At 41.2% G+C, this 15,347-nt stretch overlaps 1 protein-coding gene across 1 annotated transcript in view; it reads left to right on the top strand.

The window, feature by feature from the left end:
* Positions 1-6,317: 6,317 nt before the first annotated feature.
* LOC136878740 (glutathione S-transferase-like) overlaps positions 6,318-15,347 on the top strand; it is a 35,952-nt gene continuing 26,922 nt past the window's right edge. The window contains exon 1 of the mRNA XM_067152197.2: positions 6,318-6,515. Coding sequence (XP_067008298.2) covers positions 6,377-6,515 — 139 coding nt within the window. The 5' untranslated portion in view covers positions 6,318-6,376. The remainder of the gene's footprint in view (positions 6,516-15,347) is intronic.

Genomic DNA, 15,347 nt, shown 5'->3' with positions numbered 1-15,347 from the left:
GTTTGAACAGCATTTACTCAGTCTCTCTTCTGCGGGCACTTTATCATCTTCCTGGACTGCACTTTCAGCCGGCCCCGTGGTGTAGGGGTAGCGGAGGGCCCGGGTTCGATTCCCGGTCAGGTCAGAGATTTTTACCTGCACCTGAGGGCTGGTTCGGGTCCCCTCAGCCTACGTCATTAGAATTGAGGAGCTATCTGACGGTGAGATAGCGGCCCCGGTCTAGAAAGCCAAGAATAACGGCCGAGAGGATTCGTCATGCTGACCACACGATACCTCGTAATCTGCAGACCTTCGGGCTGAGCAGCGGTCGCTTTGTAGGCCAAGGCCTTTCAAGGGCTGTAGTGCCATGGGGTTTGGTTTGGTTGGCCTGCACTTTCTGTTGGTACCGGTAACTCATCTGAAATTTCTGGGGTAGATTCATGCTCTCGTTTTCCTTTCTTCGGGCTACTCTTCAAGTTTGTCTGTTTGATATTGTGGCATAACAGTGATGGCACTGCACCTGGCCAAATTCTGTAACAAACATAAAGATTTAATAATCAGGCATTCACTAGTGATAAAAGTTATAATGATCGAAAAATGCAATGTTTGTACTTCAAGAAAGTTCATAAGCAAAGCCAGAAGAAAATATAATATTACAGTATATACCTACCCTTGGCTTAAGAGATTTTTGTTTCTGAAATCCTTTTCTGAGAAGTGGTCCGAGCACACTACATAGCTTTTATATAAATGTTCTGGTCCTTTGGTCCTCAGAATTTCATCTAAATCTGCCCTTCTGCTCTTCACAACCCACTGAGTACACCTAAAAATAGATTAAATGCATAGGTTTAATCATAACAATATTTTAAAGAAAGTATGTTCTCATAAATAGAAAAAAAATACAGACACAGGTAGACCTATACTCACAGGACTTCGTTGTCAGGAAATCTGTAAAATGACTTGCGATCACATTGTCTTCTGTAATTAAAACACTCATACATAGCACAAATAAATCCTCTTCCTGCCATTTCCAAAATCGTGATACATAACAAGCACAAAACTATCTCAAGTACAAATAAGACACTTCTGGCATACACAGCTGACAGCAGTAGCAAGAGTAGTTGCCCTCTCGAACCGCTAGATGGCACGCAGAAGCGGTGTCGCCAGTTTCTCGCAGGAGTTTCCACCAAGACCGACTACAATATATCAGACCGTAATATCAAAACCAAGATGGTGGACGTCGTGGGCGCAGTAGCTGCCGACTGATGAAGTTTAGGGTAGCACGCAATAACTTCATTTCGACGATAAACCAACTCACGATTTTCGGAGAGTCGGAATTTAGTCCCGCAGGAGTTGTTTTACCTGCCAGTAAATTTACCGACACGAGGCTGACGTATTTGAGCACCTTCAAATACTACCGGACTGAGACGGGATCAAACCCGCCAAGTTGGACTCAGAAGGCCAGAGCTTCAACCGTCTGAGCCACTCAGCCCGGCGTCACATTAAATTACGTGTGTTGATACCACTGAAAGAGCTACACAATATCTGGTTCAATCCGCCAGAAAAATTACGAAATTATCACGTACATATTTTGCAAAAGGTGGTAGGTAAATGGTAGGTAGGTACATGATTAATGTAACATCATAGTATGAAAACGCTTCGCGAACAAGTACTCGTCACATATAATCAACTAGAATTACACATATTCTGCTAGAATAGATGGGATCGTCGCCATAAGACCTATCTGTGACGGTGCGACGTAAAGCAATTAGCAAAAAAAAAAAAAAAAAAAAAGAATAGATGGACAGCCCCACAGCAAAAGAGAACAACAAGCTGATTATTTCGAAATTTCACTTAGTCAAATAACGTTTTCTCTTAGATTACACTTCGCTGGATAGATGGAAATACATTATAAAACTGTTAAAATTATATTTATAACACCATTTTGAATGTTTAAAAATAATTTAAGGTGCGAAATTCCTCAATTTATGCACTCTCATAAGAATGATGAAACATAACGCGTTGCCTTAGTTTCAAAGTGGTGGACAATTTCTAATGTTCAGCACTCGATGAAAATGAAGTACACCCGAAATGATTACGCCAGCGCAATGAACAGCCCCGGTGATGTTAAGCCTTCCTTACTGGAAACTCTTAAATCATATGTTGACATATGATATAGTAGCACTTCCAACCATGATGGTAAACTTAGCAATGAAGTGTTCAGACACTAAAGATATAATAGGATTTTCCCCATTGAAGAACATGAGTAAAACAACTCTGTTGACTCTAAACAATGATGTCATTAGCCTACATGGACGAGCTTCAATTTGGTGTAGACTGCTTGATAACAGATATCCACAGCATGAATCAGAAGGTATTGGTACAATAAAACCCCTGAGTTACAAACGAAGCTAATCCCTGCAAGTCATTATTTCTTTTGTGTAACAGTGTACAGATTGCTCCATCTGTCACACTATAAGTTTTGTTATACACCAAGATCTAGCCAAATGTTCCCGCAGGCAAGCACAGATTCTTTCAAAATACAATTGCATCTAAATTACGCGACACTTTGAAGCACATAGACACTGAAGGAACATCACCATATCAATTATCTTCTATCTAAATGAATTGTTTTTTCGAGGAATACGAATAGGTCCACAATTTAGAATTAGATGGTGATGGTGGTGGTGATTATTGTTTTAAGAGGAAGTACAACTAGGCAACCATCCCCTATATAACACTAATCAGAAGGAAACATGGAAGGGATCCGACACTTCGAAAAATGAAGATATCGGCCAAAGGAAGACAAGGGCCACGAAGGGCGTGAAAATGAAAGACTCCCTAGCCCTCGCAAACCTAATAGCGTCGGGGTCAGAAAAGAACAAGAGTTGACCAAGAGAGGTCGGATAGGATAGATGAAAGTGAGGAGCCTGGCACAAGTAAGTGAAAGCAATGACAGGACTCCGCTGAGGGCCCCGTGGTCGCCAACCCACGCTCCAAAGTTCAGAGCCCTGGGGCCCCTTTTAGTCGCCTCTTACGACAGGCAGGGGATACCGTGGGTGTTATTCTACCGCCCCCACCCACAGGGGGATTTAGAATTAGAAAAAATAGTCTTCCCTAATCTCAGACTTACTCTCAGATGACATATGCACACTACTGTTTTGTAGAAATATTCACGATGTATGTTCCTAATCCACTTCTCTCTTAATGTTTTATTCCTTAGAGAACTTAAGAATAGATGTATAAGAGGCATTGCCATAGTTTGATTTAAATCCGGTTCACAACTCGATCAAAACAAACATATTCTCACATGACTGCGTATAATTACAGATCCTAGTGACCATTGACCCGTATAAATACACTCACACACTTATATTCTACATAGAAACTAATACTTATCGTCAACTTACATGAAATTTCTCCGACTGAATAAGAAAACAAAAACGAATAGGCTCACCATTATCGGTAGGAAAGAGATCTTCCCTAACCACAAATTTTGGTTACACACATAGCATACGATAGTTTTGTCTTTGACTTCCAAATTCTCCCGGTGAATAATCCTTATCCATTTCTCCTGTAGAGATCTATCTTCAGGGAATGTAAAAGCTTCAGCAACGGTATAATTAGATCTACAACCACGAACGCAGCAGGAACGACCCATTTTGTGAAATACAGCACGGCAATATAAACACTATTATACATCAAAAATACCATCATATAAACTCCTAACAAAACACCATAATAATAAACCGTTATAGATTACTATTTCATCAAACATATACTTTATACTTCAATAAACTCGATCAAAATAACACTCTTTACAGAATGTAAACACAGATATGAACCAACCACATATCCCAAACGCTCGACCACGAAGTCGCCATTTTCCTCCCAATCGAGAGAAGCATTAAGGTCTGATATATTGTAGTCGGTCTTGTTTCCACTATTATCATATTAAGCTATTTGGCAATACGCAGGCGCAGCCAAGCTTGCAACACTCCCCCTAGCCGGCGGAGTATACCGTAAACCGGGATCAACTTTCACTGATCCCGTTTATAGTTACTTCCTCTCCCGCAAGGGGGTAGAAGTACTCGATGTCTCCTGCTACCCTTATGTTCACGGCCGACTTGATGCGTCGCTGTAAATAGCTCCTTGGAGCGCAGCGAGGGATCCAGTGGGCCGTGCTTATGTTGAACGTGGTAAGCGAATCTGCCACTAGAGAGTAGCATCGTCTGGGCTCGAAAGTAAAGCGTAAGTGGAGGCAATCTATCTCACACATGCTTATTAAAATATCCATCTTCCTTTTGTGTCAAAAATAAGAAATTCGTAGGTGAGTCAAAGAATCTTTGACTGACCCTAAATGTTATCCCGCATTACAATGTAATTTACTCTGGTGAAATGAAATAGCGTATGGCTTTTAGTGCCGGAAGTATCCGAGGACATGTTCGACTCGCCAGATGCAGATCTTTTGATTTGACGCCCGTAGGCGACCTGCGAGTAGTGATGAGGATGAAATGATGATGAAAACAACACGTACACCCAATGATGGTTAAAATTCCAGACCCTGCCGGGAATCGAACCCGGGATCCCTGTGACCAAAGGCCAGCGCGCTAACCATTTAGCCATGGAGCCGGACATTTACTCTGGTAATAGGGGAGGTCTCAATGAATCAGTTGGCAGCTCTTTCAGTTGCTTTGTGCGGTTTTGGTTCCTGATATATGAATACAGCTTTTTCCATTTCCCTTTGTGGTCATTACCCTCTTGAAGTATGCCATTCATATAATTCTCTTTTGCTTCCTTTTTCACTCTATTCAGTTCCGTCATTAGCTGTTTTCTCGCGGTTATATTACTGGTGCGTTTTTTTTTCTGTCATTGTGTTAGTGCTAAAGTTTATACGAAGATTTATCAAATTATTTATCCACTGCAGTGTATATAAAGTGAAATTAAATTAGTGTTCTTAGTGGGGATCTATATTCCCACGATTCTATTTGCACTGATGTAAGTTGCGCCATTAGGTTAGTAAAAACAATATTTCTCCAATGAATTATTTATCTCGTAGACAGTTGTCGAAGAATTCATCTGCTTCCAAATTAATGTTGTTTTTGTTTGTTCTGAGTTATAAATTGTGAGAAAAGTTGCATTATTATTATTATTATTATTATTATTATTATTATTATTATTATTATTATTATTATTATTACCAAGTTTGAAGTATGCCATGTTCATCATGGCAATATGCATATTTAAAGCAGCGTATTTAGCTTGTTTTATGTAGCACGTAGGACGATTTTTTCACGAGTCGCCACTGGTTGCTAGCATCGGTACCCACTCCAAACAAAGGAATACAATTATTCAATGTGTTAGTGATAATGTCAATGGAATGAGGGGCAATTACATCATTTATGATAGCTTCAGTATTGGTTCTAGCGCATGATATTTTGTTAGCAATCTCAGAATCTGCAAACAGCACTTTATCCAACTTTGATGTGCAGTCCATTGACCTATACGACTGATGGTAACAAACAGTGTGATATGCCATTGTTGCCTCTGTAGTCCGAATTTTCCTGTCTAGTGGGGAATGTTTAATTGGGAAAAATGAATCAATATTACTGCTAGAAGAAATGCTTCTAATTATTTTTCTGTGCTTTTCACTACAATATGTCTCTCGAGATTACCTGCACCTTTGTTTCCAACAGCTACATAACCGTCACAAATATCAAATTTCGCCTCACTTTCGTTACGTCCCTCTCTAAAACACGGGTACTTCTGTTTCAGTTTCTCCGAGAACTTACATTTCCTCTTTTGTGTCTCGCTACTTTTGAGTGATGACATACTGATATTATTCAAATTTCATAATAAAATTACAAACACTCCATTCACTCAGAAGGTCCGAATCCGACTAGCACTAAAACAAAACTACATAATACCGCAGGCAGCATTATTTGACTGGTGAATCCCCGCCGAGAATTCCCCGGCCCCGACCGAGCACGTGCAGATCACGTCGGGCGGTGTGACAGGCCCTTCAGACAGCTTATCATTGAGTAAATGACGTAATCTGATAGGGGTATCCAGAATGTGAACTGAGATAGAGGAAGTACAATAAAAATAGCTTTGCAACGGAAAGCAAGGAAACTGAATGACTAAAAATGCAATATGAAAAAGCCGGACATTTAATAGTAAATAATAAATGCCTGCCGGACAGAGGACAAACATGAAAAAAGGAGGACATATCCGGCAAATGCCGAACGGTTGGTCACCCTATACAAGGAGGACGTTGATAAAAAAAAGTGTCCACTCATTGTCTTACGCAATATTCATCCAGAGAGCCTTGACCTTCATTGGTGTACATCACCGCCGAGCCCACAGATCAGTTCTGTGTCTGGTAGCTGGAAGGAGAACAATGGCTCCCAAGTACAAGCTCACATACTTCAATGCCAGAGGGCGCGGTGAACCTATTCGATTCCTGTTTCTTTATGGAGGCATTGAGTTTGAAGACATTCGCATCGAAGAGGAAGACTGGTGGTCTAAGGTGAAAGACTGTAAGTACCGGACAGTTTAATTTGCTCATTGTGTCTTATCAATAAGGGTACGCTATTGCTTTTCATTCTGGGGTTTCAGATCAGTCATGTGCGAATATCGTCCTGCCTCTATTGTAAACAATATTTAATGAATACTTTTGACGTCGAATTTGGACAAGAACTCTTTGTTTGAAGCTACGTCAACGGTCGGTATTTATTAAGACGAGTTATCTGGGAATCATGCCACTAAGGCCGGGTGTACAGGATGCCTTTTTCACAGCACGAGTAGGCAGTATGCTAGGCGTTAGAGGGATCATATATAATAAGGGTTTTGTCTGTACATTGCTCAGAATTTGAAAAGAATAGTATTTCTGTATCGATCATGTCCACAGTAACAAGGAAATGCACTTTTTACCTTTTTTGTAATTTTCTGTCTATCCGTCTGTATGTATGTACATGCATCACGTGAAAACGGCTGAAGAGAATTTCATGAAAACCGGTATGTGAAGTCGGGGGATGAGCCACTACAATCTAGGCTATAAATAATCTTATTCACGCTGAGTGAAATGGTAGTTTGGGGGAAGACCTAAAATTCAATCCTCAAATCTTTATATTGTTAGTGGTCCTATAGATAAATACTACATAACTAAAGTCACACAGAATTAAATTTCCGATCATTTATGTCTTATACATTTTTACCTACCGGCTATGATAACATATATTCATGATTTTCGATTTTTGTTGCTAAGTCCACATCAACGCCGTGCCATGAGAAAATGGGTGAACAGAATGTAATAAAAATCAGTATATAGAGTCGGAAAATAAGAAAGTGTATTGTAAGCTATAAACAATTTTACTGACCCTGGATGAAATGGTAGTTTAGGGGTAGGCGCTTAAAATTTTATTTTCAAATACTTATGTTATTGGTCCTATAGAAACGTACTACAGTACATAACAAAAGTTATAGAGTATACAATTTTCGATCATTTATGTTTTATTCAGTTTTACCGTACCGACTATGATAAGAGTAGTATTTCAGAGTCGGATGAAAACTAAATGTGAAGGCCTACAATATCTAAAGCGCGTAACATTGATCAATAACAGTGCATTGGCCATTGTTGTGATGTTTCTTTGTCTCTATGGTGTCCTCAACTCCGATAGATGGGATTACTGCTGCGTACCGAGTATAAGAGCCTGACTGAATATTGGCAGGAAATAGGTGGGGAGTCAGAAAACGTTTTTCTTTAGCATGTCATTCCTCTGGTTCACGTATTGTCTGATACTACTGGTACGTAAAACACAGGTTCATCATAGTATTCCAGCTATTCGATCCCTACTCAGACGCGCTGTTTTGAATGAGCAGTGTGCACATTTGGCAGAGGCTCACTTAGTAATAATGACCTGGTCTAGAATTACAATTTAGGCCTATTTCAAATTATAGCACCACAATTCAGTAAATACTGTAATTCCAAATTCAACCCTGAAAAGTGCCGTTTCTTAAGAAAAGGGTTTCCCTCTTCACTTTTATTAAATTCTACATTCATTTTATTCTAAGTTAGCAGTGAAGAGGGGTTTTCTCCCCTGGCTTGGAGGAAACATTTGCCTCCAAATCAGGTAGATTTTTCACCGCCAGTGTAGCGAAATGAGATTTTCCGACTCATCGGATACTCCTAGGAAACAGAGCAGTAAAGGGGCATAGATTTGCCCTGGGACTCTCCACTATTCAACACCCCTCTCCCCACACCCCGCCGAAAAAAGACGAAGAGCGTTCACGGATCACAGCTGTCTGCGGCTTGGACATTCCACCTCTGGAACTTTGGACTGTTAGATCGGCAGCGTAGTACCAGGGGCGGTCGTACCTTATGTGCTGAAGTGCTGCAGCACATTGCCTATTGGGAAAATTAAATTAGTTTAAAAATATTATCTACAATCAAATACTGTACTGTACAGTGCATTGAAAAAGACGTCAGCCAAAGAATAGGACATTATTCAACTCCCCTCACAACCAGGTAACTACTGGTGCGCTCCACGCCGGGTGCTGTGCGATCACAGCTCACAGAAACCAGGAACTCTGCCTTTTGCGCATGCGTGCCGAACTTTTCCGATACAAAGAGAATGTGTTCCGATCGGTTCCGACAGGCTGTGGAAACAACAGCCAAGACATCACTTCACAGGGATTCTTCCTTCGACCACAGACAGGCAGCACTTGCACTAGGCACACTTGCATTACGAACGATATGAGAACGTGGCAGCTGGCACCCTCTTGACTCAGCGGTAGTATTTAAGAGAGGATCGCTCCAAGCAAACGGGAAAACGAAATACTATAGAGCTGTTCGCGCCAGGTCTTTTAATACCAAAGAGGATAGAATACTACCAACTTGCCTATTCCATAGTCACATTTGTAAATCGATGAACTATAAAAATTGTACTTTTTATGTTGTCAAAATAAGGACATGATATTGTGATTTTCTTGAATTAATATGTCTAGTTTATAAATGACACTATAAAAACATAACATATAATTTTGCATTACGACGTTGCTGGTTTTATTTCAATGATGTTGGTAACATTGCGAAGTTCTGTTTTTGCGCGCTCACACAAAGTGTTTTGAGATCGTGAATATTTTGCCATTGCATGTGTTATTGTGTGTTTAATTATATAGTTTTATAGTTTTTTATGAGGAATGTGTGTATGTGTCGGGGTTGTTTGCGTGTTTGTTCAGTGCGGAAAACTCAGTGGAGAGCCTCTTGAAAACCATATACCGTTATGTTTCAAAATATTTTTATTTTTTGGAGTGGGGATGGGTTACAGCACACAACCGATTTTCTGCACCAGCCGCCACTGCGTAGTACTGTTCATTAAAAGTGAGAAAATGCTTGGTTTTTCATTTGATCGAGTATTTCATATTGCTTTTAATTGCGCCATTCCTACTGACGTCATTGTAATGACCTGTGTTCATTTCACTTGGAAAACCCACTAAGACAGTCTTTCTGAGGATGTAAAAAAGGAGGTGAACAGTGAGTTATATCATGAAAACTCCCCGACTTGATTGTGACTGATTGTAGGCAAGCGGGCCTACCATTACAATGAAAATTCCCTAACCCAGTCTTCATATGAGAAAAGGCATTTGGTGACTTCCCCGTCGCGTTTCTAGGGTAACGTTAAGAGCTATGCAATATAATACAATGTTGCTCACAACGTGTACACTACCTAGCCTAGAATTCGGTATGCAATGTAGAATTCCATAGCGAAGCACGGGTACAGCAGCTAGTAATACCGAGCTCGAGACACCCGATGTTGTCTCCTGCACCACATCGAGCTGCATTTGTACTGTTTATGCTGGAATTTAGTATCCTCAAGTGTCCACTTGCATGACCAGATTCGTTTTCCGTTTAGTTTGATAATTTTCATCACCTGTCGCATATTAGGTAAATTAATCATAACCCGTCTTGATTCTCTATTCATCTCAAGGCGGAGGAGCTCGATTCCCTCATCGGCAGCGGATACTGAGAATAACATCGTATCCGCGTGCTGAATACGCAACACTGTGTACGCAGGGAACAGCGTGCTCGTATACATTCGACCTAAGAATGGCCGCTATGAACGTCGGGATTCGAATATAATATAATCAAGAGGATATGGTGATGATCGGCCACTTCTACGGCGCAGGGGTAGTAATAACAAATACAGTAGAGACAATACGCGACATTCAGCGAGATATCGAGGGACAGCTATTAGAGCTCTCTCTAGCGGGTAGACCTGAGAACTACTGATTCTGACATAAAAGCACGTGTATTTGTGTGTGAAGTTTTTGGTGTTATTTATGCGTTTTCAGTGAGTTGCCATAATTAAATAGTAGCGTGTGTCATTCCTTGATATCTCCTCTCAACATGAGGGGAAAGGTATGTGCTGTGTTTGGCTGCAGTAACTATGAAGTAGAGAAGCATGCACGGTCTTTCTTCTGCTTCCCTCGTGACAAGAAAATTTAAATAATATTGTGTTTGCATATATAATCTTCCAGTGACAAAGATATTTTTATAGTACTTCATAATCTTTTGACGTGGTCGACCCATATTTTAACTGGCTTAAAATATAATACGCATATATTATTGTATAGTGCAGCAGTTAACCTTCAATACCGATGTGTTGTTGTAGGTGTGATCTGTGGGTTTGATTTAATTCAGGAAAATACATATCCATATGAGTGTGGCTGGTTGTGTTCCAAGTTAACCCATTTGGAATGCCGTAATGCGTTGTCAAGCTCTGAAGAAAACATGGGTGATTTAAGAAATGTACATATTTTGTTGAACCAATATAATGCTGTAAATTTGCTTCACCCTAATATAATGGCAAGTATTGCTTATGGCGAAAGTTTGAATATTTTTGAGACTAAATTTATAGATTTTCTTTCTGTTAGTAGGCTTCAAGTTAAAAGAAAAATTGCCCAACTCTTAAATATAAATTCATTGAATCATGTGTGCAAGGAATGTGCCGATATTTTTGTTGACAAGTGTTTTATAACTATGGATACAATGCTTTTAAATGAGAAAAAAGAAAAATCTAGTCGTGAACGTTCAGGCAGGAATTCTAAAGCTAAAAAAGTAATGCATAAATGAAAGATCAAGCCCTTTCACAACAGTCCATTCCACATCTTGATTATATGTCTAATTCTAGTCTTTAAATATTAACCTGTTACCTGTTAAATAATTCTTCATTCATTTATCCAGAATTACTTTAGCAAGTTTGAAGTTAATATCTTAGTAACACTTTCTTTCTAGTTGTAATTTATTTATCAATTTCCGTATATACATTTCCATTGATATTTGAATTTAGCGCGAATTTTCAGGTCAAGACACTAGGGGAGCCACTTGCGACTTGTCTCCCATTTTAACAAGGCTAAATCCGGAAGTTTCGCGTATTGTCTCTACTGTATTTGGTAATAGTATGGGGAAGGTTACCTAGTTGTAGTTAACACGAATCACCACCATCACTACTTATATCAACTTTTTTTACTTGAAAAGGGGGCTCCAGATGTCGGAATTACCCCCTACACGAGTTCATTAACGTGCCAAACGAGAAGGTACCTCACTATAAATACCTTGCCAGAACTTATACCAAGTTTCTCGTGACTCAAAGAAAAAAACAAAAAAAAAAGAAAACAATCACTACTGATCCGCATTTAGGGCAGTCGCCCAAGTGGCAGATTCCCGATCTGACAGTTTTCCTAGCCTTTTCTTAAGAGATTACAAAGAAATTGGTAATTTATTGAACATCTCCCTTGGTAAGTTATTCCAATCCCTAACTCCTCTTCCTATAAATAAATAATTGCCCCAATTTGTCCTCTTGAATTCCAATTTTATCTTCATATTGTGATCTTTCCTACTTTTAAAGACACCACTCAAACGTATTCGTCTACTGATGTCATTCCACGCTGTCTCTCCGCTGACAGCTCGGAACATACCACTTAGTCGAGCAGCTCGTCTCCTTTCTCCCAAGTCTTTCCAGTCCAAATTTTGCAACATTTTTGTAACGCTACTCTTCTGTCGGAAATCACCCAGAACAAATCGAGCAGCTTTTCTTTGGACTTTTTCCAGTTCGTGAATCAAGTAAACCTGGTGAGGGTCCGATACACCGGAACCATACTCTAGTTGGGGTCTTATCAGATACTTATATGCCCTCTCCTTTACATCCTTACTACAACCCCTAAATACCCTCACAACAATGTGCAGAGATCTGTACCCTTTATTTACAATCCCATTTGTGATTACCCCAATGAAGATCTTTCCTTAAATTAAAACCTAGATACTTACAATGATCCCCGAAAGGAACTTTCACCCCATCAACGCAGTAATTAAAACTGTGAAGACATTTACTATTTGCGCAACTCACAACCTGACTTTTAACCCCGTTTGTCATCATACCATTGCCTGCTGTCCATCTCACAACACTATCGAGGTCATTTTGCATTTGCTCACAACCTTGCAACTTGTTTATTGCTCTGTACAGAATAACATCATCTGCAAAAAGCCTTATCCCTGATTCTACTCCTCTACACATATCATTGATACACTGACTGACAGAGCAAATGCACCACCAAGAAGGAGTGGTCAGAACTTTATGCCAATTGCAGGGTAGACTGACGTCACTGAGGTATGCTCATGATGTGAAATGCGCCGCTGTGCTGCGCACGTAGCGAACGATAAATGGGACACGGCGTTGGCGAATGGCCCACTTCGTACCGTGATTTCTCAGCCGACAGTCATTGTAGAACGTGTTGTCGTGTGCCACAGGACACGTGTATAGCTAAGAATGCCAGGCCGCCGTCAACGGAGGCATTTCCAGCAGACAGACGACTTTACGAGGGGTATGGTGATCGGGCTGAGAAGGGCAGGTTGGTCGCTTCGTCAAATCGCAGCCGATACCCATAGGGATGTGTCCACGGTGCAGCGCCTGTGGCGAAGATGGTTGGCGCAGGGACATGTGGCACGTGCGAGGGGTCCAGGCGCAGCCCGAGTGACGTCAGCACGCGAGGATCGGCGCATTCGCCGCCAAGCGGTGGCAGCTCCGCACGCCACGTCAACCGCCATTCTTCAGCATGTGCAAGACACCCTGACACCCTGGCTGTTCCAATATCGACCAGAACAATTTCCCGTCGATTGGTTGAAGGAGGCTTGCACTCCCGGCGTCCGCTAAGAAGACTACCATTGACTCCACAACATAGACGTGCACGCCTGGCATGGTGCCGGGCTAGAGCGACTTGGATGAGGGCATGGCGGAACGTCGTGTTCTCCGATGAGTCACGCTTATGTTCTGTCAGTGATAGTCACCGCAGACGAGTGTGGCGTCGGCGTGGAGAAAGGTCAAATCCGGCAGTAACTGTGGAGCGCCCTACCGCTAGACAACGCGGCATCATGGTTTGGGGCGCTATTGCGTATGATTCCACGTCACCTCTAGTGCGTATTCAAGGCACGTTAAATGCCCACCGCTACGTGCAGCATGTGCTGCGGCCGGTGGCACTCCCGTACCTTCAGGGGCTGCCCAATGCTCTGTTTCAGCAGGATAATGCCAGCCCACACACTGCTCGCATCTCCCAACAGGCTCTACGAGGTGTACAGATGCTTCCGTGGCCAGCGTACTCTCCGGATCTCTCACCAATCGAACACGTGTGGGATCTCATTGGACGCCGTTTGCAAACTCTGCCCCAGCCTCGTACGGACGACCAACTGTGGCAAATGATTGACAGAGAATGGAGAACCATCCCTCAGGACACCATCCGCACTCTTATTGACTCTGTACCTCGACGTGTTTCTGCGTGCATCGCCGCTCGCGGTGGTCCTACATCCTACTGAGTCGATGCCGTGCGCATTGTGTAACCTGCATATCGGTTTGAAATAAACATCAATTATTCGTCCGTGCCGTCTCTGTTTTTTCCCCAACTTTCATCCCTTTCGAACCACTCCTTCTTGGTGTTGCATTTGCTCTGTCAGTCAGTGTATATATATATAAGAAAATATAAAGGTCCGATAATATTGCCTTGAGGAATTCCCCTCTTAATTATTACAGGGTCAGATAAAGCTCCGCCTACTCTAATTCTGAGTTCTATTTTGTAGAAACATAGCCACCCATTCAGTCACCCATTTGACAAGTCCAATTGTAGTCATTTTTGCCAGTAGTCTCCCATGATCTACCTATCAAATGCCTTAGATAGGGCAATTGCGATACAGTTCATTTGACCTTCTGAGCCACGATTCTGCTATATCATGTAGGAATCCTACAAATTGAGGTTCAGAGGAATAACTTTTCCTAAACCCAAACTGCCCTCTATCAAGCCAGTTATTAATTTCACAAACATGTCTAATATAATCATAAAGAATGCTTGCCCAAAGCTTACATGCAATGCATGTCAAACTGACTGGCCTGTAATTTTCAGCTTTATGTCTATCACCCTTTCCTTTATACACAGGGGTTACTATAGCAACTCTCCATTCAACTGGTATAGCTCCTTCAACCATACAATAATCAAGTACTTCAGATATGGTATGCTACCATATCCCAACCCATTGTGTTATCTCCCGATACCTTATCAATTCCAGCTGCTTTTCTAGTTTTCAACTTTTGTATCTTATTTAAACGCTATTGTTGTCATAGGTAAATTTGAATACTTCCTTAGTATTAGTCAACTCCTCTATCTGGACATTATTCTTGTAACCAACAATCTTTACATACTGCTGACTGCGTACTTCTGCCTTTTGAGGATCCTCGCATACACACTATGTATGACCGCCAATCATGCTTGCCACCATGTTATCCTTAGCTGACGTCTTTGCTAGATTCAATTTCCTAGTAGGTCCCCGCAATTTGTCCTTTTGAACGAGTGCTGACTGTACTCATTTTCCACCGACTTTATAATAAAGAATGTTCATTCCAACTTGTAAGTCGGTCTGAACAACAACAATATAACAGGGGATGTCTCTTAGTGGAATGAACATTCTTTATTATATAAAGTCGGTGGAAAAGGAGTACAGTCAGCACTCGCTCAAAAAAATTGGCAAACTTTTTCCATAGACGGAAATACATCTAAAGTTTGAACTATCGAAGTTGCTCGATGTGAAATGATTGCTGTCTAGGTAGAAGAGTATATAATTTTAACTGAGTGCCTTGAAAACTCCGGAAGTTATCGGGGAAACAGGATTGAAAAGCACTTTTTAAACAAAACGAGCGACAAACTCGCTCACGTGTTGGAAAGCTTCTAGAATTTAAATGGCTAAGGTAGTGATGGCCCGGCACTCTTTAGGTCATAACGTTGAAAGTAGTGTAGACATCGGCCAAATTCCGAAAGATAGTTCATGAAGA

Source organism: Anabrus simplex, chromosome 8 (genome assembly GCF_040414725.1).
Source record: "Anabrus simplex isolate iqAnaSimp1 chromosome 8, ASM4041472v1, whole genome shotgun sequence".
NCBI classification, from domain to species: Eukaryota; Metazoa; Arthropoda; class Insecta; order Orthoptera; family Tettigoniidae; genus Anabrus; species Anabrus simplex.
Note: the sequence above shows the minus strand (reverse complement) of the source record. Positions and strands in the feature narration are given on the sequence as shown.